This window comes from Fusarium coffeatum (genome assembly GCF_003316985.1).
Source record: "Fusarium coffeatum strain FIESC_28 chromosome Unknown BRIP53273_contig_47, whole genome shotgun sequence".
NCBI lineage: Eukaryota > Fungi > Ascomycota > Sordariomycetes > Hypocreales > Nectriaceae > Fusarium > Fusarium coffeatum.
This window is the reverse complement of record NW_022157844.1, coordinates 68135-95080: the sequence shown is the minus strand read 5'-3', so window position 1 is coordinate 95080 and position 26946 is coordinate 68135. Positions and strand designations below refer to the sequence as shown.

General features: G+C 47.2%; 11 protein-coding genes across 11 annotated transcripts; 4 read left to right on the top strand and 7 right to left on the bottom strand.

The window, feature by feature from the left end:
• Window positions 1–206: 206 nt before the first annotated feature.
• Window positions 207–2689, bottom strand: FIESC28_02179 (uncharacterized protein; the record flags this gene model as incomplete). The annotated part of the gene is made up of 6 exons (XM_031156329.1): window positions 207–501; window positions 594–1027; window positions 1076–1141; window positions 1190–1422; window positions 1478–1988; window positions 2036–2689. The coding sequence occupies 6 exons, from the start codon at window positions 2687–2689 to the stop codon at window positions 207–209; spliced, it is 2193 nt and encodes a 730-aa protein (XP_031019646.1).
• Window positions 2690–3045: 356 nt separating this feature from the next.
• On the top strand, window positions 3046–3734 carry FIESC28_02178 (uncharacterized protein; the record flags this gene model as incomplete). The annotated part of the gene is made up of 2 exons (XM_031156328.1): window positions 3046–3163; window positions 3214–3734. The coding sequence occupies 2 exons, from the start codon at window positions 3046–3048 to the stop codon at window positions 3732–3734; spliced, it is 639 nt and encodes a 212-aa protein (XP_031019645.1).
• A 116-nt stretch (window positions 3735–3850) lies between these two features.
• On the bottom strand, window positions 3851–4585 carry FIESC28_02177 (uncharacterized protein; the record flags this gene model as incomplete). The annotated part of the gene is made up of 2 exons (XM_031156327.1): window positions 3851–4236; window positions 4285–4585. The coding sequence occupies 2 exons, from the start codon at window positions 4583–4585 to the stop codon at window positions 3851–3853; spliced, it is 687 nt and encodes a 228-aa protein (XP_031019644.1).
• A 339-nt stretch (window positions 4586–4924) lies between these two features.
• Window positions 4925–6913, bottom strand: FIESC28_02176 (uncharacterized protein; the record flags this gene model as incomplete). The annotated part of the gene is made up of 7 exons (XM_031156326.1): window positions 4925–5246; window positions 5297–5830; window positions 5882–6139; window positions 6189–6257; window positions 6310–6559; window positions 6615–6628; window positions 6687–6913. The coding sequence occupies 7 exons, from the start codon at window positions 6911–6913 to the stop codon at window positions 4925–4927; spliced, it is 1674 nt and encodes a 557-aa protein (XP_031019643.1).
• Window positions 6914–8410: 1497 nt separating this feature from the next.
• FIESC28_02175 (uncharacterized protein) lies at window positions 8411–9653 on the bottom strand (the record flags this gene model as incomplete). Its single annotated transcript, XM_031156325.1, has 4 exons — window positions 8411–8822; window positions 8874–8940; window positions 8994–9408; window positions 9462–9653. 4 exons carry the CDS (start codon window positions 9651–9653, stop codon window positions 8411–8413), a joined length of 1086 nt encoding a protein of 361 aa, XP_031019642.1.
• An 847-nt stretch (window positions 9654–10500) lies between these two features.
• On the bottom strand, window positions 10501–13068 carry FIESC28_02174 (uncharacterized protein; the record flags this gene model as incomplete). The annotated part of the gene is made up of 5 exons (XM_031156324.1): window positions 10501–10605; window positions 10657–10970; window positions 11108–11179; window positions 12233–12915; window positions 12971–13068. 5 exons carry the CDS (start codon window positions 13066–13068, stop codon window positions 10501–10503), a joined length of 1272 nt encoding a protein of 423 aa, XP_031019641.1.
• An 898-nt stretch (window positions 13069–13966) lies between these two features.
• On the top strand, window positions 13967–16944 carry FIESC28_02173 (uncharacterized protein; the record flags this gene model as incomplete). The annotated part of the gene is made up of 8 exons (XM_031156323.1): window positions 13967–14800; window positions 15395–15755; window positions 15809–15981; window positions 16042–16100; window positions 16151–16286; window positions 16347–16359; window positions 16414–16488; window positions 16541–16944. The coding sequence occupies 8 exons, from the start codon at window positions 13967–13969 to the stop codon at window positions 16942–16944; spliced, it is 2055 nt and encodes a 684-aa protein (XP_031019640.1).
• Window positions 16945–17582: 638 nt separating this feature from the next.
• FIESC28_02172 (uncharacterized protein) lies at window positions 17583–18279 on the bottom strand (the record flags this gene model as incomplete). Its single annotated transcript, XM_031156322.1, has 3 exons — window positions 17583–17626; window positions 17694–17739; window positions 17791–18279. 3 exons carry the CDS (start codon window positions 18277–18279, stop codon window positions 17583–17585), a joined length of 579 nt encoding a protein of 192 aa, XP_031019639.1.
• Window positions 18280–18930: 651 nt separating this feature from the next.
• On the top strand, window positions 18931–21036 carry FIESC28_02171 (uncharacterized protein; the record flags this gene model as incomplete). Its single annotated transcript, XM_031156321.1, has 6 exons — window positions 18931–19507; window positions 19566–19932; window positions 19987–20054; window positions 20104–20422; window positions 20487–20907; window positions 20998–21036. The coding sequence occupies 6 exons, from the start codon at window positions 18931–18933 to the stop codon at window positions 21034–21036; spliced, it is 1791 nt and encodes a 596-aa protein (XP_031019638.1).
• A 197-nt stretch (window positions 21037–21233) lies between these two features.
• Window positions 21234–24006, bottom strand: FIESC28_02170 (uncharacterized protein; the record flags this gene model as incomplete). Its single annotated transcript, XM_031156320.1, has 8 exons — window positions 21234–21311; window positions 21367–21434; window positions 21486–21719; window positions 21779–21946; window positions 22001–22231; window positions 23154–23321; window positions 23382–23661; window positions 23722–24006. The coding sequence occupies 8 exons, from the start codon at window positions 24004–24006 to the stop codon at window positions 21234–21236; spliced, it is 1512 nt and encodes a 503-aa protein (XP_031019637.1).
• A 436-nt stretch (window positions 24007–24442) lies between these two features.
• On the top strand, window positions 24443–26432 carry FIESC28_02169 (uncharacterized protein; the record flags this gene model as incomplete). Its single annotated transcript, XM_031156319.1, has 9 exons — window positions 24443–24610; window positions 24664–24806; window positions 24871–25168; window positions 25230–25310; window positions 25369–25589; window positions 25650–25807; window positions 25859–26066; window positions 26118–26251; window positions 26305–26432. 9 exons carry the CDS (start codon window positions 24443–24445, stop codon window positions 26430–26432), a joined length of 1539 nt encoding a protein of 512 aa, XP_031019636.1.
• Window positions 26433–26946: the final 514 nt, after the last annotated feature.

Below are 26946 nucleotides of genomic sequence, written 5' to 3'. Positions count from 1 at the left end.
CTCTGGAGATCCGCATCAAGCCATCGGTGACGAAGCCCACAGCATTTATGAATTCTTCTGTCAACCCCGTTTTATCCGAGAAGCCTTTGAACGATATGCCCAAAGTCGTGGTACTACAAGATTCAACAGGGAGATTCTCGGGCTTGCTTCGCATTACCGACAGCACAGCAGTTGTGACACAAAACAAGATGACGATCGTCGCTATGTCACAGGGCACTGCAAATGGGGAAGACCTCAGAGACTGCTTCGAAGAGAAGGTCTTCAGGAGAAGTAGGTACTACAATCCCAGGCCGTTCAGAGCTATATATGACGAGAATGATCGCTGGGTGGGTAGCTCTACAGAACTGTCTCACAGGCGCGAAGAGAACTACAGGGTTCTCGCTGTGGGAGATTACAACGAAAATCTTGAACTCAGCAGGGAAGATTACAGTGATAATGAGGAGTACGAATTTTATAACGTCCTCTGGGTGCAACACGACGAGAACGGCATTGCCTATAGAGCTGGTTGTGGTCGTGTTATGAAGGAATACTGGGGTTTAAGCAATCCAGTAACCCAAAGAGTTATCCTAGGCTAGGAAGTGATTTCGACTTACATCAAACTCTCCCACAGCTCCTGGCCATAAGGGAATACAATCTGGTAACCTTCAGCCTCCGCACTATTCTCGTCCGCCAGCGCCACACGGCGAATAGCACTCCCAATATCAGCCTCAATATCAACCGAGAACTGTACTGACTGGCCTAAATCCATCAGTGCGGTAAGTAACCTCACACCTCGGCGAGCAATAGAACTGGTCTGTTCCTCCTTTGCAATGAATTCTTTACCCCACTTGACATAGCCATGCATCCTGTCAAACTCGTGTATAAGTCTATTCTGTGCTTTGAATAGCAAGGCGAAACAGAGGGTAATGCAGCAACTAATGACGTATGAGAGTGTCGTCCACATCCTTCGACAGATGCGTGCTTCGAGACAATCGGGCCATTTTTGGAATGCTTCGATACTTCGTTCTGCTATTGTGACGCACGAAAGCTATGGGACTATTTAGTTGACTTTCGGTATGGTTTGAGGACGTTTTACCTGAGAGAAAGCGAATCGTCGGTCGCGAAAGCATGATAGCTGGAACTCACGATGGACGGTAAATATCTAAAGCGTTCTCAGTCGTGGATCCATCACTGTAAATTGAAGACGTACCTTTTGTGCAGTGCTCATCAAAATCATGGCGGGCATAAGCTCAGTTGGCAGACCATCTTTGGAGGGATGGCTACTGGGGATAGTGTTGGTATCGCGGAAGGTTTGTGGCCAAGACGAATATAGTTCTTTGAGTTCGTTATCAGCTCGAATGACTTCTTCGTATCGACCTGAGATGTCTATTGGGTTGTGCGTCTGAGACTTGCGGTCTTGGTGATGCCACATCAGAACAGATACTATATATGATTGTTAGTTGGCAACATGCGATGCTAGATCAAAGAAACTACCTACGGTCGTGAAGACACCTTGTCCAGGTAGTAATCGTATAACTATTGGCAGGTTGTGCAGCAACGTTGCTATCTGCAATTATTCTGCCTATATCGTCATGACAATTAACTGGCATGGGAGTGTCGAATTGAGCCATATGGATCTGACACGTATTTTGAAAAGGTATCTGAAGCCAATCGTAGCGAACAAGAAACCACCACACCCGTTTCTTCACCTCTCGATCTATGATATCTTGTGCATTGCCGGAGCTGATGGCTGGGTCCGGTCCCAATCGATGCAGATTAAGACATTGAGCGATTCGAATGGCACTGGAGACCAATACGCAGATAAGATCGGATTTATTGAAGTTGTGGGCCACCTGAACCAGTAGACATATGGTTTGAACGGACGTCAGTCTGTGTTGATCCATGAATCCGGCCTGATACAATGTCTCTATGCTCTTGTCGAACAAGACCCGAGATGCTTCGTGGCTGACTTGAGGAAGACAGTCACTGTCAATGTGGTGAAGGGTTTGCTTGGAAAGTGTTAGCCGCGTGCGTAGCATCAATCGCATCACTGTACCGAGAGCAAAGCATAGTAAAGTGCCACCCAACTCTTCTCGCAGTCGGCTTTGAGAACATTCTCTTCAAACTCGCTGAGAAACGTCGGCATGTGAGCGACATTGTGCATCCAGACCAAGTGCATCTCGTGAAGTTTGAGAATTGTACGGGCATCTGGGATTGAGAAGAAAATGTCCCAGCCTTGGACCGTACTTGCAGGCGTCACAGGTATAGTTTCTCGACCTATGAACTGATTCAGAACATTTCGCCGACCGTGAATGAGAAACTCCAGGGTAGCGGCTGCTTCATTCGTCAACCGTGACTCAGGCGAAAATAATGAGGCTAGAAGCTGTTCTAGAATCTGGTCATTGATTTGTGGAACAACGTCTTGGACGTTTGGGATTGTGGTCGTAGCAGTGACATAAGGACTCGGTGTAGTCTGGCTGTGCTCCGCTCCGGTCCGTTCGGTAGAGGATGCTGATGCGGGAGTAGGGTTCGGTTGCAGAGATCGTCTTGTAACCACCACGACCTCTTCTCGCTGGCAGGATGCGGCTTTGTTGAGCCGCACGCATGTCGCGCAGGGGAGGGTTTTCGAACATCGGATTTTCCGGCGCGCACAGTTTGTGCATGTCTGGACCGATCCTTGACTGCGACGTGCGGGTTTATGTCCTGTCATGATAGCCTCTTTCGCTGGTTGTCATACGGGCGGGCGAGATTTTCCAACACGGCCGAGATATGACGTTCTCTTATCTGTCGTAATAGGCTAGAGGCGGAAAATGATAAGAAGCGCTCAACGATTGGTTCACCGACGTAGTCAGCCCGACCGAGATGCCGCCTCTAGCGTGAGCTTGGGCCAGCTTCATCGTTCATCTCGGCCGACGACTGGAGGCAAACAATTTCAAGACTTAATATATATAACAAGCCCATAGTATTACTATGAGAGTCGCTTCACCATTCAAATTGCATCTTCTCAATCGCCAATCAGTATATGTTTCGTCATCTTCCAGAATGACGCACACTACTTCTACCAACATGACGGCGCGCACCAAGATATGTGTCTACTGCGGCGCGAGTCCTGGAGCTAGTCCAGGTCACATGGAAGCCGCCCGAAATCTAGCCCGGGCAATGGCAGCTAGAAATATCGATCTTGGTCAGTTCAATTCTGTCTTTCTTGTTCGCCGCGCATCTGACAGAGTAAAGTTTATGGTGGCGGTACTGTCGGCCTCATGGGCGAAGTTGCCAAGACTCTGGTTTCCATCAATGGCCCTCAATCAGTCCATGGAATCATTCCCGAAGCTATGATACCACACGAGCGAAATAGCGAGACAAGAAATGTTCCTGATGAAACCATCTTTGGTCGAACAACCCTCGTCAAGGACATGCATACACGTAAGAAGCTCATGGCAGAGGAGATCTTCGCTGGCGGTCCGGGTAGTGGCTTTGTAGGGCTTAGTGGCGGCTTTGGAACTATGGAGGAGATCTTTGAGACTACAACCTGGATCCAGCTTGGAATCCACAGTAGCGGTATGGTGCTTCTTAACATTGAGGGATACTGGGACGGAATTATCCAGTGGTTGGATAAGGCGACTGGCGAGGGCTTTGTGAACCCTGGTAACAAGAGTCTACTCAGTGTGTCCCAGACGGCGGAGGGCGCCATCAAGGCTTTGCAGGAGTACAAGGTGTCGGACACGATCTATCAACTCAATGGGGGGGCACAATAAAACAAATATTCATATAGTAATTGAGAAACGTGGCATAAACTGCTGCAGTTACTATCAGGAATCGGTGTCTATTGTTCCACCTAGCCTTGGTAGGTTTGTCCTTGCTTTCATACTATCTAATCTCTCAACATTACCATCCCGCCCTTCCACTCACCCATCTCTTCGACATCAACTTTGACAGTTTGTTGGAAGCCAAACTCCTCGTAAAAGGGCTCAAGGCCTGCCAAGCTAAGCAGCCAGGCGGTGGACTTCTCTTCGTCAACCCTTTCCAAGTCGTGCTCCAGCAGCAGTTGACCAAGCCCTTGACCTTGATAAACAGGATCAACCGCAAGCAGCGTAAGGTATTGGGCTTCGCGTCTTTCCGCTGTATCAAGGACCTCCGACTCAACTTTAGAAAATGCCTGTTCGAACGCTTCCATGTTCTTCTTCTGAAAGCCATGCACGGGTGAAAGATAGTTCTTCACGGCTGTAACAGCCTTGACAATCGACTCTACCCAGAACGCTGCAGAAGATTAGTGAGCTGGCCATAGCAGGTTTGTAAAATGCTTACAAGGTGTGAAGACCTTCTGCAGAAGCGAAGACGCTGCCAGTGGCCGCTTCCACCATGAGAACCCGACGGGATGATCATTTGAATCAACGACAACGGTGAGTAAGTAACCCGGAGTCCAATACCGGCACTGAAACCTCCGATAAGCCCACGTATAATAAGATTCAGGCTCTTGTCTTCGCGTAGGGAAGAAAAAGTCGATCAGAGGCTCCTTGACAAACGCGGAGGCGTAGATCTGGGTGACGGCTGGTACATCAAATAAATTCGCAGGCCGGGTGCGGTATTTTTGGGTTGATTGTGCCATGGTTAAGAAGGACAACGGGTAGGGAATCTGTGTAAGCTGGAGTTAAGATAACAAGCGCAAGCGCAACAGCAAAGGCCTGCAATTTATCGCCGGCTAAGAAATACTCAAGTATGATGGTAAACTAGATCTTGGAAGGGTTGATCACGTCTTGGTCTATGGGGTGATAGCATAGACCAATATCGCCCCATGACACTGGAGATAACAGTGGGAACTAACTTGATAGCTCCACATCTAAGAAGAGAATAGATCAACTAGTCCAGTCTTAGTCGCTTGTAACGGTAGAACTCGTAAACAATATTCTCTGTCGGATTGTTTTAAAAATATTTCTATCCGCGCCTCTCACTTCTTTGAACCAGGAGCGTTAGCTTCAAAGTAAGGCGCGAGATCACCAGACCCATTCTCATCAGTCTCAGCTGTGCCATTACCAAGGCACATAAAACGATTCCTGTGCCTCCAAGTCAAGTTGAAATGCTCCCCTCCAACCTCTTCCAAGCCTTTTTGGAAGTGCACCACTGAACCACCATAAACACCCGTGATGCGACCTTGTGCGCGACCGTTCTTGTATAGAGTTCGGCACTCGCCTGACCAAACGGTACGTTTGAGGAACTCCTGTTGGTACTCGTTGTAGTCCTTCACTGACTCATCCTTAACACAAATAGTCCTAGAACGTTAGTTAGAGCCCAACACGATAAGAGTGAAAGAGGTACTTACTTAATCTGATGACGGTTCATACGCTTGACCCATTTGAGAATAAAGTCTGCTGTCCAAGACATTTGTTGAATCACAGAACCATGAGAAATAGCAGCATTGGGTCCGTTGATCATGGCGTAGTTGGGCATATGGCTGACCATAGAAGCATAGAAGGCCTCAGGATCCTCCTTCCACATATCTTCCAGTGTAGCGCCGTCACGACCCACCAACTTCCACTGAGGTAGCCACGAGCTGTCGAAGCCGGTGGCGCAGACGATGAGGTCGAATTCCTCAACTCCTTTTTCAGTCTCAATACCCTTCTCAGTAATGCGCTTGATAGGATCCCAGCAATCCTCGCAGTTGTCCTCTTGCAAAGCTTCCAGATATCCATCACCTGGTGTGATACGACGGCAGCCAGGTCTGAATTTAGGAGCCATTCGTTTCTCAAGTTCAGGATCATTCTTCATGGATTCATACATACGCTCTTTACATAGACCTTCGTAGAACGGCTGTGCGGGATGGTCGAGACACATGACAAAGAAGAAAGCGTTGATACTGCTGCTAGTTAGTAAGGTCGCCTGGGAAAGAATCAAGGGATTGACCTACGACTTCTCAAGATCTCTCCTGTACTCGTAAAAGGCCTGGGGATTATCTCTCCAGATTTGCTTTTGCTCTTCCGTATACTCGCGATTGACACCATCGGGTGCTTTCTCGATCAAGAAGTTAACGGAGATCCAAGTTGGCTGACGCATGTAGTTGACTAGCTTTTCAACTTTGGGCTGCATGGAAGCAACACATTGAATTCCAGATGCTCCATTACCGATGACGGCTACCCTCTTGCGCCTCCAGTCGTACGAATTGTCCCTAAGTCTTCGTTAGAAGGCAACAATACAAAAGGGCTTTGGTGTATTACCAGTTTGCGCTGTGCATAAGTTTGCCCTTAAAGTCAAAGAGACCTGGGATATCGGGCCACTTCCACTTGCTGACCTCAGTCAGTATACTAGTCATGAAAAACTTAGCATCGCAATACTCACTTCAAGAATCCAGATGCATTGATGACAAAGTCTGCCTCATCCTCTTTAATCTCACCACCTTGTTCAAGCTTGATCTTCCATTTCCCAGACGTCTCATCCCAGATTGTCTCTTTGATGGTCGTGCTGAGCTGGATATACTTAGTCAGGTTATACTTTTCTGCCGTGCGCTTGATATAGTTGTGGATCTCCTCTTGGCCAACGTAAAATTTACTCCAGTCAGGATTACCCTCAAATGGGAAAACGTAAGCATCTAGAGTACTTCGGTGAGCTCGAGTAGGAATTATTGGATCAAAGACGAAACTTACGAGCGGGGAAATCGCTGCAAGCAAAGAAATAATGTCAGTGCTGTCTCTGATTTACAAAACATCGGAACTCACCAAGCAGCACCTGGGTAAGTGTTCTCAAACCAAGTCCCACCAATATCGGGATTCCTCTCGTAGATTGTCAAATCAACTTCTTCTTCAAGCTTCAGCTCATGTTGAACCTTGTGCGCAACGAGCAGACCAGAGAACCCAGCACCGATGCAGACCACTCGCATCTTTCGCGTCCGAGTAAAAGCGGGCTGCTCGAGGAGAGGGTCTCCGGTGATTGGAGTGGAGGACATGTTGTCCGCTTGACCCTTGGCAGGAGGAAAAGGTAAACAAGGAGGGAAAGCAAGGAAGAGTGTTGGTCCAGTTGAGATCAGTTTATGTACGAGCAGAGTCGGAAATGATATTTGACAGGTTTCTATCCTGGTTTTCCTTGACTAAATACCCATTTTGAAGGCGACTGCCGTGTGCACCATGACCCAGATTGCCCCACGTATTTTGCAAGCCCTTCAGATGTGTGTTGGTTGGGATAGAGATTATCCTTGAAGATGCATGAGCATCCAGGCACGGGCATTTCTAGGACCATAGTTAGGGAGCAGCGCTAAAAGCGGATATGTCCGCCTCAGTATCCGTATTAACAAACATTTGATATTTATCGCGCCGCAGAAGCTGGAGTCCACTTGGTGAGGACCACGCTCCTAGTATTCATCTTGTCCGAGTCATGAAAACAAGAAACGTCCTTGTTAATCAAGTGCATAACACCGGTTGGCTGGCTATGTGGGTTTGGTAGGCTAGTAGGCTATTGAATATACCGTCCCATTGTACCTTCCTTTTGGAGTGGCGATATTGCAGGGTCCCCTTACGCGAGTGTGGCTATACGAACCAACAGTGTGAGGGGAAGATTAGTTTATGTGTCGCATCTAAATTTGCTACGACATTGTGGGTAGGCTACTGTAAGCGAAGCGAGCTGGGTGGGAAACAGTTGCAGCCGAGACAGCGATCTCCCGGCGGGATGCTGATCATTCCCCGACGATGCAGAGTCTAATCACTCCTGTCTAAGCCGTGCTAAATGATTTCAACCTGTTCGAAATAGTTGAGAATGCTTGGACAGTCTACATAGCGTAGCAATCTTACGTCCCTCAACGGATAGTTGGCAGATATGTATTCAACCTCGGCAATACTCTGTTGATCTTCAAACCGGAAGCAAGGGAGCTGCATCCGCTGCGGGTCTCTTAACCCTACTATTGCAAGGGCTCTTGGTTGTTGGTTGTTGGTTTTGAAGGATGAGCTAGGAAATTAATGCGGTTCCCCGGCCATTAGTCAATTTCCGGACTTAATCCCGAGGTGATCCGCTCTCCACTGCAAGGGTCGGAGGAAATGCCCTGGTCAAGGGTTGACTTGGCTACTTGGCCTGTTGGTTGACGACAAATTTCAAGGCAAAGCCCTGTAGAATTTTGTGAGTTGTCGGAAACCGCGACTAATGAACTCCTCCTTGTGGCCGAGACGAGGTTCCGCTTCCCCGCTACTATGTAGGATATCATGTCTCATCCGCAGAGGAGCCTGAGGATCCAAACTAAGATACCAGGATGCCAGGATGCTTGATCGTGTATCAAGTGGGCGGGATTTTAAGCCCTTGTGCAAATTATGTGGGCAAAGCGAGACCGTTGCCTGGATCAAAGATGAAGCCATTTGAAGTGATCAGAGAAAGTCTCGAGCTATCATCATAGATTCAATATATTGAAAAGATAGACCTAGATCCGGAGTGCTTCGTTTCGTTTCTATTGATCAGAGGTTTATGATCCCCTTGACTGGGCGGAGCCCCCACTAGCCCAAGTGAACTCATTCTGCACGTAGATGCTGCTCCCGCTCTTGCTCTCGAACTGGGCATCCCCATGAGAAACATCAACAGTTAGCTCCAGCTCATCATCCTGACGCAGCTTGAAGCCGCCATGGTACGGTTTCCATTGACTCCTTGGCTTGTTTTTGTCCCACGAATCTGAGTTGTTCTTACCCTCTACCGTTGATGTCGCCGTTTTGAACCATCGTCGCAACAGTGGACCAAAGGTAGGGAGACAGGCACACACAATACCAACAAATGGCTCGCAGCAAGACCAGATAAAGACCTGTGCCATAGCCCAGGTGAAGTCTGTGGCCTTGACTAATTTATCCATATAAACGATTCGGACAATACTTGCAACACAAACACTAAATTCTCGTCAGCACTCGAATAGTAATGTAATCCATCGGACGACTCACAATGCACCAAGAAGTAGAATTCCTCCAACAGCGACCTTTTGTCTGTTCGGCATTTGGAGCTTGAGAACTGGCGGCGTGGTCAGTCGGAGGATCATTGATGATATACTGTGCATGGCTTACTTGTGGGAATTGGCACACACAGAACAGCGATGTCAATCAACATGGCGCAGATACCATTAACGAAGTAAAACAGCGACGTATCCATGCAATATCCCGTTGCTCCAGGGTCCGTGAACTGCTCCCAGAAGTAGCTAGCAGGCCGACAGCCGGCGAACCAGGCAATAATGATGGCCACATACCATCCGATGACTAGACCCATACAGATGTGGTGGACGATATTAATACCAAATACTCTTCGGTAAAACATCAAGATCGAAGCTTTTGTCAAGGTTACGGTAGTCGCGTAAATAGGCACAAAAGAATATGCCATCTTCCATAAACTTGTGAATTCGGTAAAAGTTACAACCCATAGATGTCTTCCACCGCCGTAAGGTATACTGACGATGCAGAGAGCCGCTGTGCCTAGAGCGCACGGCTGATGTGTGAGGTTAGTATGGGAATCTGTTTAGCAAGGTTAATGCTTCTTACCAATGCCAATAAAATGAGATAGTCGTCAATGGCGATCTTAGTTCCTGACTTGAACCTTGCGACGAATCGGATTGCTACTGCCAGTATGCCCATAGTCACCAATGCTATGACAGGTCTGAGGATTTCTCCATCTTGTTGTTCCGTGAGGTCAATTCCTTCGGGCGCAGGTCCCCAATCACCTGAAGCTGACATGTTCTGTGGTGATTCGAGCGTTGCTGGTGGCCGAACGGGGATACTGTGAAAGAGACAAGGACGTGCGAGCGATACAAGTGCATATACATCGGGTTTAAAAAGAAACACATTTGAATTTGCGGTATGACATACTGGCCTCGGGATCAGGATGTCCAATCTCGCATTAAAAGTGGCGACGATGCAAAATCCCCTGTATGCAGGAACGTATACCCTGCTCGGTCGAGAACCAACAAGCCCTAAAGAATGGGTCTCTTGTCTCGCTCGCAGTTACCCGAATCAGCGCAATGACAATGACTGGGCTTTGCCAATTATAGTCCATATGTCCATATGTAAGGCTGGCAATCAAGTTGTTGTTGTCATGTTTCACTTTTCTTTGTATGAAGGATGAGACATTGGTATGAGACTATCGATATAAGGTAAGGGTGGTTTGTGAATCCCTCCAATATTTTTGTTGGTCCGCTGGCAGAGGGCGCGTCGGGCAAAACAATAACCAGCTTTGTTGAGTATCTCGAACTAGTATAACAGCCGTACAGGATAATAATATTCCTGTTGGTAGTACGGATAATTTGTATGTCTTTACTTCAAACGCAATTGACGATTGGAAAACAGGAAAGATTCATGACATGGTTAGCTATGCTGGAGTAGAGCGATTGAAGGATGTTTAGCTGGTGGTTCAGGGTAAATATTAGTGACAAGGGTAAGACTCCTGCTACAACATTGGGTTAGCTGCAGCTTCACAATCCATTCTCAAGCAATACAGAGTGACTGTTTCTCGTTTATGATTGATAGGTTGATGGGGTATTAAAGAGTTGTTTTAATTCATTAACAGGCTATGATAACACGACTTTTACAACTTGGAGACATCCTCCTCGCGGCCAACAAGGTTGGGGTGACCGTCGTTCTTGGGTCGGGTAACAGCGTAGAAAGCAACACCCTCAGTCTTGGTAGAGAACTATAAGGTAATGAGTAAATGCTCAATAATTGAGTGGGTTGGAGGACTAACCTGAGCCTTGGAGCCAACATGGAAGAAAGCCCAGTCTCCGGCAACAAGATGGTGTGTCTTGCCAGTAGCCTCATCGGTGATGTCAATTTGACCCTTGAGGACGTACTTGGTCTCCTCGTAGTCGTACTCGCCGTATCTCGTAGGTCCGGGAACAACTCTGTAGAAGCCGGTTGTCAAGTAAGGAGTGGAGTGAGCGCTCTGAGACTTGACGGAGTGGAAGTCGGCGATGATGGCGCACTCTCCCTCGGGAATGGGGATGTGCTCGTGGCCAGCGCCCTTGATGATGGTGAGAGGAACGATCTTGTTGTTAGACACTGGATATGTTAGTCTGTAATGTTACTGTAGGGAGCGATCTAACGTACTCTTGGAGTATATGGATAGGATTAGAGATAATGAGAGAAGAACAGAGGAAAGTATGCCGGTAGCCGTTTATATACCGACATAGACGGACCATTCTCGGCATAGATGTCGTTATCAGATCGCCGGGTACGGGGTACGGCTCCGGGGCCGTAGCTCCGTGTGGCTTGAGCTTATTCAGCGGTTATCAATGCGAAAGAGGCTTAGCGTGGCTAGCGCAATGTGGACCGAGACATAACATGATCGGGACCCCGCGCTTCTTGGCCGGATTAACCTATACCTCGGAGGTTGACGAGGTTGGGAATGTCTGGTGAATGCTTTCTATCAGGGTCTCTGATGCCGATTGACGTATCATCTCAAGGGGAAGATTGGGGAGGTGGAGATTCGTGGCTTGTGTTTATTCCAATACAGGAGCTTGCTGCGCTGACCGAGAAATTGCTATTGTAAATAACGGCAAGCTTTTTCGAAAATCCAACCGAGCAGCGTTTCTAGGAGTGAAATCAATGGATAATGGAACATTTACTATTGGCCGATCTGTCCGGTAGCTGGAGCCCGTTCAGGGAATCACGAGCTGTGCAGACTGCAAATTCTGCATGATGATTTTCGATAAATGACTGTTTCTTTTCTCAGATGGAAGGACTTTACGAAGTTCGATTGCAGCTTTCGATACCACTGGAACACCCTGTATTTCAATACACCCAGAAACCGTTGGCGCCCCGATCGAGTTAAATTGCGTATCGGCTAGTATGTCTATGTTCGATGATGACGTGACCGTATCGCTAAAAGGCTGATAAAGGGACAACTTAATTAGTTGTTGTCGCAATACTCTTGAGGTTGGAGGAAGTTTGCAGATATTCTTTCCCCTTGGAAGACACGGGAGGGCAAAGTGAAACTCAAAGACAAGGTGGAAACACATCGGGGTGGTATGACCAAAAGATTCTAGATAAGGATGTATGCAAGCCTAAACGCCCTGGCAGGGTAAACGAAGGCTAGGAATAGCAGATCCTTCAAAGGCCTTTGACGTTTCAGAAAAGGGACTTGAGATGTAATTGTAGCCCTGAATTTAGTGAGCTATCGACTTATAGTATTGCTTTGTCTAGATCAGTGCGCTTTATCCACTTGCCATTGACCGGACGTCCTCCACACAGTCGAGTCAATGCCAAGCCGTCTTGTACAGGAGCGAACAGAGGTAATCCTGTCTGGGTGATACCATACTCACCAATCACCGTTTGGCCTCGAGGCGAGACAAGGTACGTAAAGAAATCGTGTACATAAATGTTATCTACCTTCGGAGAGAACAAAGCATAGCAACTGTTCATCAGCACGTCTTCGGCGTGTGACGGTTCAAAGAAGATCGTCGAATTAACTATATTGCCGAGGCCTGTTTGTCGTAAAACGGTTGATCGATCAGTCAAGAAGTAAGCACCGGCTGTATCAGCCACTTTCAGCGCTTCTGATGGTGATAGCACACTTGTTCTGTACCATGACGACTTATCTTCCCATGGTGTTCGACCGGACAGGGACCAGATAGCGCGCTCTTTCCACATTGTGGCGGAAAGGTCTGCGCGACTATGGAAAAGGGTGCCGCTGGCCGCGATTCTCTCAAAAGCATCAACTAATGAAGTTGTGGATGCCAACCCCGCAGGATCTGAGAGAGGTCCTGCGAGACAAAAGTGGTCGTGGAAGACGCACCCAGCCGTATACGACCATCCCTCCGCTTCGGCTAGAGCTTCCTGGTCTCGCTCATAAGTCAAGGCAAAGTCGACATAGCCTTTCAGCAGGGCTAGCTGGGTGTTTCGCGAGTGGTTGCATACCCAGGAAATTCTACCATCTATGTCTCGAGACTTCAAGTAGTCCTGGGCAAGCTCCTTAATTAAGCCAGTCGCACCTGCACCGCCGTTTCTTGAAGCATTATCAGAAGCAGTGACATATCAGACAAGTGGGGTTGATACCATACCCAATTCGAAGCAGGACATCTCCATCTTGGCCGTAGATTTCTAGTGGGCTTGGATTAATATCTCCGTGTGAAACAATGGCAGTCGGGTGTTTTGGCATGATTTCAAGAGAATGAGATATAATTTTGAAGCAGCTATTAAAAAGGCGGTTTATGATAGAGTAGTGAAGTACGGGCGGGCGATTACGGCGGAGGCTGTGGAGGGTTCTGCTATTGGCTAACAAAATTCTTCCCCGCAATGCGCAAAACATACGTTAAAGTGGTCAAGGAGCGCCCCCACAACAAGAAGGACAACATCAAGCACAAAGTCATAGAGAATGTAGCTCTGACTGCTCCTGACTGCTCCTGACTGGGCCATAAGTAAGATATTGACCCTAATGTGGGATGACATGTTGGACTAATACTCGGATCTGATGGGTCAAGCTAAGTGAGATTCAATAGTTTAGTCGACAGAGGGTTGACAATCGAGAATATAGAGCTCTCGTCTGGTTCTATTTTCTTTCTTACTACATCAACTATAGTCAAAAATGTCAGTAAATAGTCATCCCCTCAAAGGCTGAAATTTAATAACTGTTATCATGTCACTTTTACCAACTTTTATCAATAGCCGATAGTAACACTCAATTCAAGTTTGTAGATCGTGGCTAAAGTCCGCGGAGGTTAGCCGTAGCTCACACCCCACCCTGCCGGTTATGAGCTATCAACAGTTGGGGTCCGTGCAAACAGAGGGTTGATCTGCGATATCTCGGATACTCCCCGCGGTGCCTGTTCACAATAACTCGGCCCCATACTTGTCGCAACATGTCCTGTTTCCCCAGACATGTAAGCTAAAAACAATAGACTCCGCGCCGGACCACCAGCGGAGATAATAATTTTTCCTTCCGTGTCTCAGCTTGGAGATATAACACTCCCCGTTGCTTCGTACTCTTCTATCTAAATCCTATCATGAAAGCCTCATATACCTATCTATTGTTTATCTTTAACACCGCCGCTTCCACCATGAGCCTATCACTCCCACCTTCACCCCCTCTGTCAGTTGCGAAGAGGGTAGGCAATTATTCCTCTGGCGCGGATCCTCGAATGCCGGCCGGGGCGTGGGACTCACATCTCCACATTATGGATCCAGTGCGCTATCCTCCAGTGGAAGATATCCCCTATAAGCCCGCTGTTCATAACCTTTGGGAAAATGCAATTTTCGAGAACAGCATTGGCTGTGACCATGTATTCTTCGTTCAGACCGCAACGCATGGCTACGATTTGACTCTGATGTTGGATTCCATGCGCGCTGTTGGAAATGAACGTGCACTAGGACTTGCCTTGTTCAATCCAAATACCACATCGCATGAGCACATTCGAAGATGGGACAGTGAGGGTGTCCGCGCCGTGAGAGTCAATCTCGTAACGTACGGCGATGATACCCCTCTTAGCGAGCTCAAGACTCAAATCCAAAGCTATGTCGATCTTATCAAGCCTTTCGACTGGGTGCTTCAACTGTACACCAAAATGGAGCGTATCACAGAGCTAGAGGACTTCCTACCAACTTTGGGTGTGCGTGTTGTTTTTGACCACTACGGCGACCCCTCACTCCCAAAGTCATCTGAGCCTATCGACCCTTATAAGATCAAAGGATTCAAGTCTCTGGTGAACCTTTTGAAAACGGGGACGACATGGGTCAAGATCTCGGGAGCGTATCGCCTAAGTCATCTTGAATCAAATATCTGGGAGGACCTTGACCCCGTGACTCTGGAGCTCTTTGATCAAGCCCCGAAGCGAGTTGTATTCGGTTCCGATTGGCCTCATACCCGGTTCGAGGGGCTGGACGTCAAGCCTTGGGTATCTCATCTACTAGACTTGACTGAAGGAAAACAGTGGTTGCGAGAGAGGCTTTTTAGAGATAACGCGTTGGAGCTTTGGGGGGTGAATAGCAAGAAGAATGCCTGTAGCAGCGGATGATAGATGTAATCTAAATGGAAGAGTGAATAACCTCCCACGTTGCAGTTTTAAAGGTGTTGCCCTGAGCTTCGAATGTGTCGTGGAACCCCCATGGTTTGGCTAAGCTTCTTTTATACAGCCAGGTCACGAATCAATCACGCCGAACGTCACATAGTCATTGAACGATTTATTATAAATAAATGAAATAGCGTCGAAGTCAATTTATGACGGATTATAACTGTGGAGATAACATTACCTAACTTATGCAATTTGACCAAGTCTCCGCGGCAAACTCCCGCGGTCGCCATCCGTTGCTACCCATGAACTATGCAATACCTTGATCCCGGCTTCAGAACAATTGAGGGCAAACTCTGTGGGGAATAGCAGTAAACCCCAGGTCGATGATGCGGGGAAGGCTTTTGTAGCGGCCGGAAGACCGTGGGGTTTATGAATTACGATCCGGGGTAGCTTTCTTGCCAGCGCTATATAAGTCAGGCCAAGCCGGTACTTTTTCGACGATCAATTCGAAAGGCACAACAGCTCGTTAACAAAGAATCCTGGTTCAGCCTCTTCAATATGCCTGCTATTGAGTTCGCCAGTTCCTACGGGGGCTCCGTCCACCATCTCGTATCCGGGTCTTACACAAACAAGACTCTTTTCCTTCTCGCTTTTGATACAATTGCTCGGACTTTAACTCTCAACTCCACGGTACCTGGCTTTGGACTTCATCAATTTGTCACCACCAATGCCGCTAAAGATCGTGTCTATGCAACTGCTATGTCCGAGCCCCCTCAGCTATTCTCATGGGCAGTTGACAAGAACTATCAGTTTACTCATCTCGACACTGTTAATATCAGTAAGCTTTTGACTATTAATGAATACGATTTGAGACCGCTGACAAGACTATAGCTTCCTCGTCTTGCTACTTTTCTGATGATGGCAACTTGGCTTTCTCATCTGGTGGTTCAACCGCTGCCATTCATGATCTCAACAAGGACGGCAGCATCGGCAAGCAAGTGGAAGAGCTTTACATGGTCCCCAAGGAAGAAATCGTGAACGTGAACAAGACAAGGGCTGCTGTGGTAGGTTCAAAAGATTATTTGGTCGCTCATACTGCGTCAATGCTAACAATTAATCCAAAGCTTTATGGCGCTCATGCCTTCGACATCAACGTTAATAGAAAGGGCTTTGTTCCCCACCTGTGAGTACAAATTCTAGTCGCATCCTACTGCAGTAACTGATCCAGGCCAGCGGTACGAACTCCATCTTTATGTATGACATTGCAAAAAACGGTACTGCTACGCCTTTGTCGATCAACCTCAGCCCTACTGAGGGTGACGGACCGCGAAACTCGTATTCCAGCAAAGATGGAAAGCTTCTCTATGTAGTAAGTCGTTCTAATTATGGATTGGTCTAAGTATAAATAATACTAACAAGTCCTGTACAGATGACTGAGCACAGTAAGTTGAAACCTTTTAATCAAATCAACGATAGGATTCTTTCTAACAATTCAGATCAATGGTTGGACGTATATAAGGTCCTAGACACTCGTCTTGAACATGTGCAACGAGGCAGTGCTATCCCCGATGGTGAGCTATCTTCCCCCCTCCACAAGTAACAGAATAGCCAGACTTACAATAGCAGATGTGCGAGGTCTTTACACTTTCCGCAGCAATACAGTCCAGATGTCACGCGACGGCAAGTATCTTTTCACCAGTACTCGCAGTTGGAACAATACAGAAGCGAACGGATATGTGGCGGCGTTTGCTCTGAACGATGCTGGACTCTTGAAGCAGGAGAAGGCTGTAGCATTTTACGAGGCGCCTGTGACGCTCGGCTCCGCTGGTGGTTTGCGCGTGGCTCCATGGCAAGATGAGACGAACAGTGATCCCAACGGCATCACGGACTACATGTATCTAAGTGACACGTCCGAGGGTTGGATGTTCATTCTCGGCTGGACCCCGTCGAATCACACTCTCGATGTTGTCGCTTCTCTGCGATACCCTGACAACGGTACGCCTTATGAAGCGACTTGGCTTGACTAAGTTTGTCAGGGGATTGTACAAATGGTTGTTATATTTTAGCATAGTCTTTCAGAAGCACTTATGTGACTAAAAGTATCAACATCTTGAGAACGCCTGTTCGGATTCCTGCGCTCTGTCGCCGTCGAAACCTGTATAGTGATTGTTATATATACTGTTAAGGTTGTAATCTAGCTAATGGAAACATAACTCAATACCGATGCAAGTTAAGCGTTGCTAAAGGTGCATCTAATTTTACAGTAGCAAATGTAAATATAGTTTTAACAAAGATCAATAGCTAACTGTCTGAAGTATTGCCTCTATAACTTGTAAACTAACCTTTAAGCAATTTAAATAGACCTTTATCTCTAGTGCATAGTTTAAGAAGATAAAATAAACGCTATATATTTATTTAAACAAGAATCTCCGCTGAAGCATTTAGTAAGACTAGAGTATTTAAAAATCCAGGCTGATTTAATCTATAGTATATGCTTGTTATAGAACTTTATACTACTTTATTTTATACAGAGCAAGGTATTGCAATAACACCTGTAGGTATATATCGTAAGAAATTAATTACAAAAGTTATGCTTAATTACGGTTTATTTAATTATAAATAAAGGTAAATATCTTTTCATTGATTAAGTATCTCTTCCTATGTCCTACTTCGGCAAAGGTGTCGGATTAGTGCCGTTTCTCTCTCCCACTAATAATATTAATACCAGACCCAAAGCAAAATAGTCAATTGTTTCAGGATAAAGTAGTAAACTTACCGTCTAGAGCTACAAGAAAGCGGCTCACACAGTTGTAACATGCAACCTAAGTAAAATCATATTAGATTTAATCTTAACAGATCTGAGTTGGACATACCGTCGCAACAACTTCTACTACTTCTTGGTGGCCAGCAAGGCTCTTGAGCCAATCAAAAGTCTCATCTTTGACCTGGACATTTCTCGTCATTTCATCCGCTACAACACAGACTGCCCACTGTTTTTCAGTAAAACCATCTGGCTGTGCGCTCTTGGGTAGAGCCTCCTGTGTTAAAATCTCGTTCATGGTCTCAGACCTGACACCGCTGTTTACAGCCAGTGGCGCATGGTGCATCCATTCGTACCAGGCTTTGTTCACAACGGCGATGCGACAGATGGCAAGCTCCCTCAAGTCGTCGGCGAGCGAGGTCTTGGTGCGAACGGCTCCCACAAAGGAGTTCCAACCAGCCGCAACATGAGGGGAGTGGAGCAATGCTAAGTCGAGTGGCTGGATTGGGCGGGGATGACGGCGGGCCGCAATCGCCGCAACTATGGATTCCTCTTCGGCGGAGGAGGTTGGGGGAGGGTTGGGGACGTAGGGGACTCTCATGATGACTGCCGTTCAATGACGTTATGGGTGGGTGACTATTTGCTTATGGAGAGGGATGTCAGTTGTTATTAAAATAATAGCTCTGCTTCATTGCATTACAAGTCAAGGCATGGAATCAGTCGATCATGGCTTGCTTGAACTAGACCATTCCAACTCCGCACCCATCCCCGCATATACGCCGCGGAGACTGACCGAACTAATCACATTCATTGTCTCCACATCTTCAAACAGCATCAACGAGTAACAAGATACCCCGCTTCTGATTTCATTCTTCTGCCTTCATCTGCGTGGTTCAAGCTTGTCTCAAAACCCGCAATTACAGTACTGATGCCTCTGAAGCCATGGAGACCGATGGACAAGGGTCTGGGTCGCAGGGTCCTACAGGCTTAGGCCGCTCCAAAAAGCAGCGCCTCTCGAGAAAAGCTCGAGGTTTGACATGTGCCAATTGTCGTGCCAAGAAGGTGACAACTATTCATTTACTCTATCAATCACTTTACTTAGAATGGGCTATCATTTTATTTACTCCTGACTGACTCTTTTTTTTTGACATAGGTGCGGTGTGAAGGCAGTCAACCAACCTGCAAGACATGCGAAGTCTACCATGTTGAATGTCACTATGACAAACCCCCAGCGCTCTCCCAGGTCGTCGCCATGGCCAAAAGACTTCAAGAAGCTGAAGAGACCATCGAGCGTCTTCAGAGCGCCGATATACCTACCAATTATCAACAGGACATAAGCGTCCCTGCTGCTGAAAGCGTCATTCTGGCTTCAACTTCCAGCCAAATACCACCGCCAGGAAACAGCGTGGAGCCAGCCGTATCAGAGTCTTCACCTGCAACACACCAAACCTACTCCAGAGACCAGCAAGATGCTCCTCGATCGACAGCAGCCATAGATAACATTCCTCAAGAACCGTTAGCTATTGATCTCAGCGTGGACGAACATGGCAAGATCTGCTACTACGGACCGACGTCTGCTGTTCATGAGCCTGTCGGACTGGCCTCGCCATCTACAAACTCATTAAGCCTTGGTGATAGCTCAAAGAGGACCGACGTGCGCGCCTACCTCTTGTCGCGAGCACGGGAATCTACCATCTGGGAGGAATTTGCTCTGGGGAATGCTGCCCTTCAGCTTGGACTGCCCCGTCAGGTAATGGCGAAACTGCTCCATCTACACTGGACATGGGTTGCTCCTATGTTCATGTGGGTATATAGACCAGCATTCATGCGTATGTACTGCCGCGCGACTGACTGTTGACACACGTAGCTAATCTTCAATTCCTCTAGGGGATATGACCACCGGCGGCCGTTATTACTCCGAACTACTTCTCCTCGTCTTGTGCGCTCATGCCTCCAAGTACCATGACAGCACCCATGCACAACTTCTTTCCTCCCGTGTTCGACTCCTCCTTGGCGAAGAGATACAAAAGCCAAGCTCTATACCTACTATCCAAGCCCTACTTCAACTGAGTGCCCGTGAACTGGCCCAAGGGGCTATATCTCAGGCTTGGTTGTATAGTGGTATGGCATTCAGGATGGCCGCCGATCTTGGCCTGCAGCATAATGGACCAGATATTGCTGATCTGAAAGGACTTGATCCAGTGGACCTGGAAATTCGCAAGAGGCTGTTCTGGAGTTGTTACTTTTGGGATAAGTGAGTTTACTTCATCTACGGAAAAGACTTCCTTACTAACTATATACTTCATAGAGCTATCAGCCTCTATACAGGAAGGCTTCCTGCAGTGACAGAGTTACCGCAGGGCCCCATCGACTTCAGTAAGTGCCTCGTGGGTGACTATGCATCATATACTAATGTCTTCTTCAGTGGACGATACAGCAGAATCTGAAATCTGGTCACCCTACCATGAAGATACCTCACCATTGACTCGACTTAGCCCTGGTCAATACCCAGTTATGAAAAGTCATGCAGTCTCATGCTTTGCGAATTCATGCAAGCTATCGGTTATAATAAACGATATCATCGTTCAACTATACTCAAAACGAAGTAGGGCCATTACTGAGTCGTCTTTAAACGATATCAAGGTTCGCCTGGATGCTTGGCGGGCTGAGTCGCCAGCTCATCTTCGATATGATCCTGATAACTTGCCCACAACTTGTCCACCCCCACATATAATCTCACAAAAGTACGTGGATCACACCATTTGCATTACGTGTTTCTTAGGTTGCGTTGCTAACGATTCTAACTAGTATACTCTACTATACTACTGTCATCCTAGCTCATCGTCCGTTCTGGTCTGCCCCGAGCTACTATCAAGTTTGCATGAACGCAGCCCGAATCATGGAGAAACTCCTGCTGTTGTTGGAATCAACCTTTGGGTTCGAAAACATCACCTATCTCATGGGCTACTGCATTTACACGGGTGCATCAGCGGTACTCGAAGAGGCTAAGAACAACGACGGGGCAACACATCCCACCATGCAGACCTTTTTAAGAGCGCTCAATCGAGGCATGGCGAAATGTCCCCTTCTCGAGCGGAGTCTACACATCATCGTGAAAGGTCTGAAGCGAAGCCCCGTTCAGCGAACAACACTTGATCAATCGTTATCCGACAATGTAGTCTTGGCTACTATGAACAGCTACATCCCTGCGTTTCCATACCTGGATCCAGTGAGTCCGAATGATTTTGACATGGGCGCGTATACTAATAGTATGAGTATGGATGCAATGGCTTCATTGGACTGCTACCCTGAGCTACAGATTGACTTTGATGAGATCATGAGACAAGCACCAGAGTAGGCGCTGACTTGGCGGTTTTGTGACGGGTGAGAATAAAAAGGATGGCCAAGCTCGCGGAAATTTATGAACGGTGGATTAGGGGTCAAGCTACAAGAACCTTCACGATACATAGTGGACTTGCCCAAATAACGGCAATTGTGGAATCAAGTGCAAAGAATTGTGGCTCAATTTCTACCCCTCTAATCTTGACATGGATATCAGTTCGAAACGCCCGTGTTTTCCGCAGCCAATGTGTCAGCCTTCAGAGCCGGTCTGTCCGCCTTACCAGCTGTTGTCTGCAGTAGTTCGTTAGTGAGAGTCAACACGGTTTTGTATTGCAGTGAGACTTACTCCTCCATCGACAGGCATGATAAGACCTGTGATCCAACCAGCTTCCTTACTAGCCAAAAACAAGATAGCTTGTATCGTTAGCGTCACTGCCGCGACAGAGATCCGTTGCTCTGACTTACCATAACCGACATCCCATCCAGTTCCCTCCTTCTTCATCAAGTTCTGGTTAATTCTGGCTTGTCTCATTTCATCTGTCATGCCACGCCCTCTTGTCATGGGTGTAAAGACCATGCCGGGAGCAACGCAATTGACGCGGATGTTCTCACGCCCATGGTGAGCAGCCATGGCACGTGTCATTTGAATGATGGCTCCCTTGGTGGTAGGGTAGAGCAAGCTGGGATTTCCGCCAAGTACTGCACCATCTCTCGTTAGCCTGATGGAGTTGAAATTTCGATCGGGTATGGTATCTTACATCCGCTCACGGAGGACATGTTAACAATGGATCCTCGACCCTGCTTTCTCATCTCGGGAATAGCGTGTCGACTCATCATCACCATGCTAGTGACATTGATGCGGAAATCTCTCTCCCAAGCATCCAGGTTGATTGTGGTAGCATCACCGATCGCCCCGCCCACGCCGACTAATTCCCAGTTAGTCAAAAGATGCCGCCATTACAAGGTAAACTTTTACGTACCAATATTGACAAGAATGTGAAGAGCTCCCCACATTTCTACCGTTTTATCAACAGCATTCTTGCACGACTCCTCTTGTGTCACATCGGCTTGGATAACCTCGGAAATGCCACCTTCCTCGTCAATCATTCGCTTCGTCTCCTTGGCCCAGTCCACGTTAAAGTCAACCAAAGCGACCTTAGCACCGTGACGGGCAAGGAGGATGGCAGCCGCACGGCCATTGCCAATCTCGCCTATATTAGGTGTTAATGCGATAGATGTAAGAGACGTGGCGCTTGTGGGAACTTGCCATCCATGCGGGAGCCAGCTCCTGTGACAATAGCCACATCGCCAGTAAAGTCGAAGCCTCGTGGTGGTGTCATTATGAAAGTAGGTGATGCTTAAGAGTCAGATGAGTAGTGTTGTTGTTGCTTCGGATATCCAATATAGAATTAGTTATTCTTCGTTCAATAAATATCTCATTCTTGTCAACCGAATCACGTCTCATTTGTATCTGCTTCGGCCGATTACCAGGTCCCACAGCGGGATACCCCACCGGAGAAGCAGCGCGGGCAATCGCCGAACTCTTCGAGTGGGTGGCGTTGGTTTGCCGAAGTTCCAATAATGAATGGCGGGGATGAAGGGGTTCAGGTTCTCCGTCCGCTAGGGTCTGGTACCCACTGCTTTCAGCGCCTTTTTCTTTTTTTCTTTATTTTCTTTTTCTTTTCCCTGGTGCATTAATCTATACTGTGTTCTAAATAGTACAGGACTTTCTTTATTAAATGTATTGTTTGGATCTCTATACTACGAGGCTTATGCTTAGAAAAAACTTAAAAGAGAACGCATTACTTAATTATCTCTATTGTTATATATATTCTTAAATAATCATTCTTAACAAGCATACCTTGGGGTTTTTCAGCTAATAAAACCTTAAGCTGATTATGTAGTTAGTTACTTTGTAAGGATAAACAGTAGTCTAATAGAAAATACATTTATTGCAGTTAATGGTTGTAATCTATACTCTATCTTAACAGGTTCGTTTGCTTAGCAGTAGTTTTTATTTCGATAACCAGTAGTTGAACCATGCTACAATACTCGCCAGACTTTGTTCCTTAACCCAGCCTTTACCCGCATTAGCACGACTCATCCAAGGTCGACAGAGATAACGGCACTCACGTTGGTAGGGATCCTTCGGATCTCCTCTGAGAGCAAATCCATGCTCAACACCAGAAAAGACCTGGTAATGAAAGATCTTCTTCTTATCTTGTAAAATGTCCAGCGCTCGTCGTCGGGAAGGAACATCGAACGTATGATCAATTTCTGAACATGAGAGAAACAAAGGCTCTGCACAAGTACAGTCAGCGATACGTCAGTTCTTTCACGTATCTATCATCTTGCGCTTACTCTTAAGGTCAGTGAAATGATGTTCTTTGAGGAATGCCGGATGGGCAAATGCTCCAACTGTCACAGTATCGCCTTTCAGTTCATTACAGACGTACGGCGCTCCAAAGCAGTAACCAACACAAGCAAACTTCGTTGTACTTGTGCTGTAGGCCTTCTTTACAGCGGTAACCCATTTGGGAACTGCCTCGTCTGCGAATGCCGTGTGCTTCCGCTTCCAGGCCTCATAATCGAAATCTGGATTCTGGGTATGGCGATCTTTCCGGTGCTTCCAAACAGGGTCCTACATCAGACTGTCAATAGCGTATTCATCCACATAGCGCATAAAGGGTTATGACCGTACCCCACGAAAGTAGTCCAGACCAAGGACCAAGTACCCTGCATCGGCGAAGGCGTCCATGACCAGCAACCCATTGGGGAACATGCCCCATACGTCTGGAAAGTAGAGGAGTATATTTCCATTGTCTTTCTCAGGGTTGGGCTTTGAGATGTAGGTCTCAACGTCCGCGATGGTCTCCCAAGTGCCTCTAGATTGGCCCTCGTGGATGGTGCCTTTGAGACAACAGCTACCACTCGGCTGGGCTAGGTAGGTGTCGCTGCTAGATTGATTTGAAGATGATTGGCCCATGGTGTGGTAATGAAAAATGAAAATGGAGAGTGAAAGTTGAGATACCAGTTGCTAACTGCTTCCGATAGTACAGATTCATCAGAGGTAGTGTATAGTCATGAATGAGAGCCTGGGCCTCGTAACAGGCACCAGCATAGTCTTTGAATGATCGGTTCATAACCGTGGAGAGTCGCCGCGGGGAATGATCGGCTCACGACCTCCCTTTATCCGCGCTATTGGCCACTCCTGATGTGGGGATGTACCAACCCCCATGGGGTAGAGGTCGAGAAGTTATGGACTTGGGCTACCCCAGATCGTCTGAAAGACTTTTATTACTCTCTCCAACCATGCGTCTCTTAAATACTACCCCAACTTCCCCTTGTCCCGCTCATCCCCAGCCTTGTCAACCCATCTTCTCTTCCTTCCATCTCTTTACACCGCAAGAAAGTCAACAACAATGGCAGACTTGAACAAGGCCAACATCGAAACCCGTCCGAGTGTTGAGGCTCTTGAGAACTCGGAGCTCAAAGGCAATCGGCTGGACATGAATGAGAACGAGCGCGAGAATGCTGTCGGTTATGACCAGTACCTCGAGGCTCGAGATATCGAGTTTTCAGATGCCGAGGTTCGCCAGATACTCTCCTTCCATAGCCATGATGTTTACTGATACAATTCTAGGCTAAGAAACTCCGCTGGAAGCTCGACCTAATCATCCTCCCCATGTTCCTCGTCACGCAAGCCCTCCAATTTATGGACAAGACCTCGCTCAACTATGCCAATCTCTTCGGGTACCAGGAGGCCCTGGGTCTGAAAGGAAATCAGTTCAATTATCTTTCAGCAAGTCAGTCTCCTTCAATACCCTTGCGAGTTGAATGGTGTTAATAGTGGTGCTTCAGTGGTCTATGCTGGTTACTTCTTCGGACAATACCCATGTGGATGGTTGATTGGTCGCTTTCCTGCGCAGAAAGTCATGGCCATCAGCGTCTTCCTTTGGGGTCTCATGGTTGTAATCATGACGCAGAGCCGCGACTACTCGAGCGCTTTGGCCGTAAGATTCATTATGGGCGTCTTCGAAGCCGCCGTGACACCCGGTTTGACCCTCATGACGGGCTTTTGGTACACTAGACGAGAGATCCCTCTTCGTCAGTGTATCTGGTACTCGTCACTCGGCTGGGGTGGTATCGTAAGTTGTATTCATGGTGTCCAGTAACACGAAAGGGGGACTCTGACACTCTGTTCCTTAGATCGGCTCATATATTTCCATGGGCGTTTCCAAACTTCCCGTCGACCTCAAGCCCGAGCGCTGGGAGCTCATCTTTTACATTGTACGTTACACATCAGCCCGAAACTCAACGATCAAACACTGACCGACATATCGCACAGCTCGGCGGTGCCACCTGCCTCTGGGCTTTTGTCATCTGGTTCCTCCTCCCTGATTCACCCTCAAATGCAAGATTTCTCAACCACCGCGAGCGCTTGATCGCTGTCAAACGAGTTGCAGGCAACGAGACAGGTATCAAGAACAAGGCCTTTGATAAAAGTCAGGTTGTCCTTGGCTTTACAGACCCCAAGACACTTTTGCTCTTCGTCTCAGTATTCGCTGCGTATGTCCAAACCTTGTCATCACGATGATTGTTGCTTGACTAACCTGACATCTTTCATAGTGCCATCCCTAATGGCGTCGTCAACTCGTTCTCCACTGTCATCATCCGTGATATGGGCTTTAGCACTACCAGGACCACTCAGCTCAAGTCTGTTGGTGACGCTGTCCAAATTATCGGCTTACTTATCGGCGGCAGCATCATTCTCACCGTTCCAAACTGTTAGTTGAACCCTCATCTAGTGCGAAGATCAATAGTTAACTGTTCCACAGCTCGTCTTATTACTGCAACCGTTGCCAACATGATCTGCACCATCTCTGCCGCATGCATGGCTTATCTTCCCAGAGATAATACTTGGGGCAGGCTTGTCTGCTTTTGGCTCGTTAACACCCAATCAGTTGGTTTCACCGTGTCTCTGACTACCATTTCCTCCAACATGGCTGGCTACACTCATCGTTCACTTGCTAGCGCGCTTGTCTTGTAAGTGTAAGATCCTTTAAATCTCTGAACCTTTCTAACATGATTTACTAGTTCGGCTTACTGTTGGGGTAACTTTGCGGGTCCCTTTGTCGTCAAGAAGTCGGAAGCTCCTGACTTCCCCGGTGCCACTATCGGACTACTAGTAGGATACGCCATCAAGTTCTGCTGCCACCTTGGACTTCTGGGTAACTTTGACGTGTGCCAAATCGTCTCCATATTACTAATACCTTGCCTACAGTCTACATGTTCCTCATCAACAAACACCGCAACAAGACATACGGTCCTCCTAACAAGGAGAGGAGTAACGAGGCTGGAATGAGAGACCAGACCGAATTCGAGAACAAGGACTTCAGATATGTTCTGTAAAATGAGCAATAGCGAATGCAAAGGATCCTACAACTCGCCTGTGGTAGATAGCTTAATAGAACAACAAACTTGCATTTGTCTAAACTATATATTTCATAGGATGATACTTCTTCTGATACAACTATGTAGGGTTGAAAGATGATATATTTAATAGAGCCCGCACTGCGTATTCAAGAACACAACAACACGCTTTATTACACAGTCTACTGATAGGGTTATCTTACTTCCATAGTACACCTGATAATAAGGTTTCCATCTTGAGTTACACTTTTCAAGCACCATGGCTCCGATGCTTACACAGGACCTTTTCTTTTTTTTGCTTTGCTAATTGCCCTAATATTGGGTTTCGGCTGTGCATAAAATGCGTTGCTTCCATCCGACTTTTATTCCATAGTACACAGTCACTTTCCGAATTATTAACAATAGACTTGTATTTCTTTAGGGAAGTGGAGATATCGAGTTAATAGATGCTGTTTAACTGTTTGGCCTGTTTAAAGTTCTCATATATTCGTTC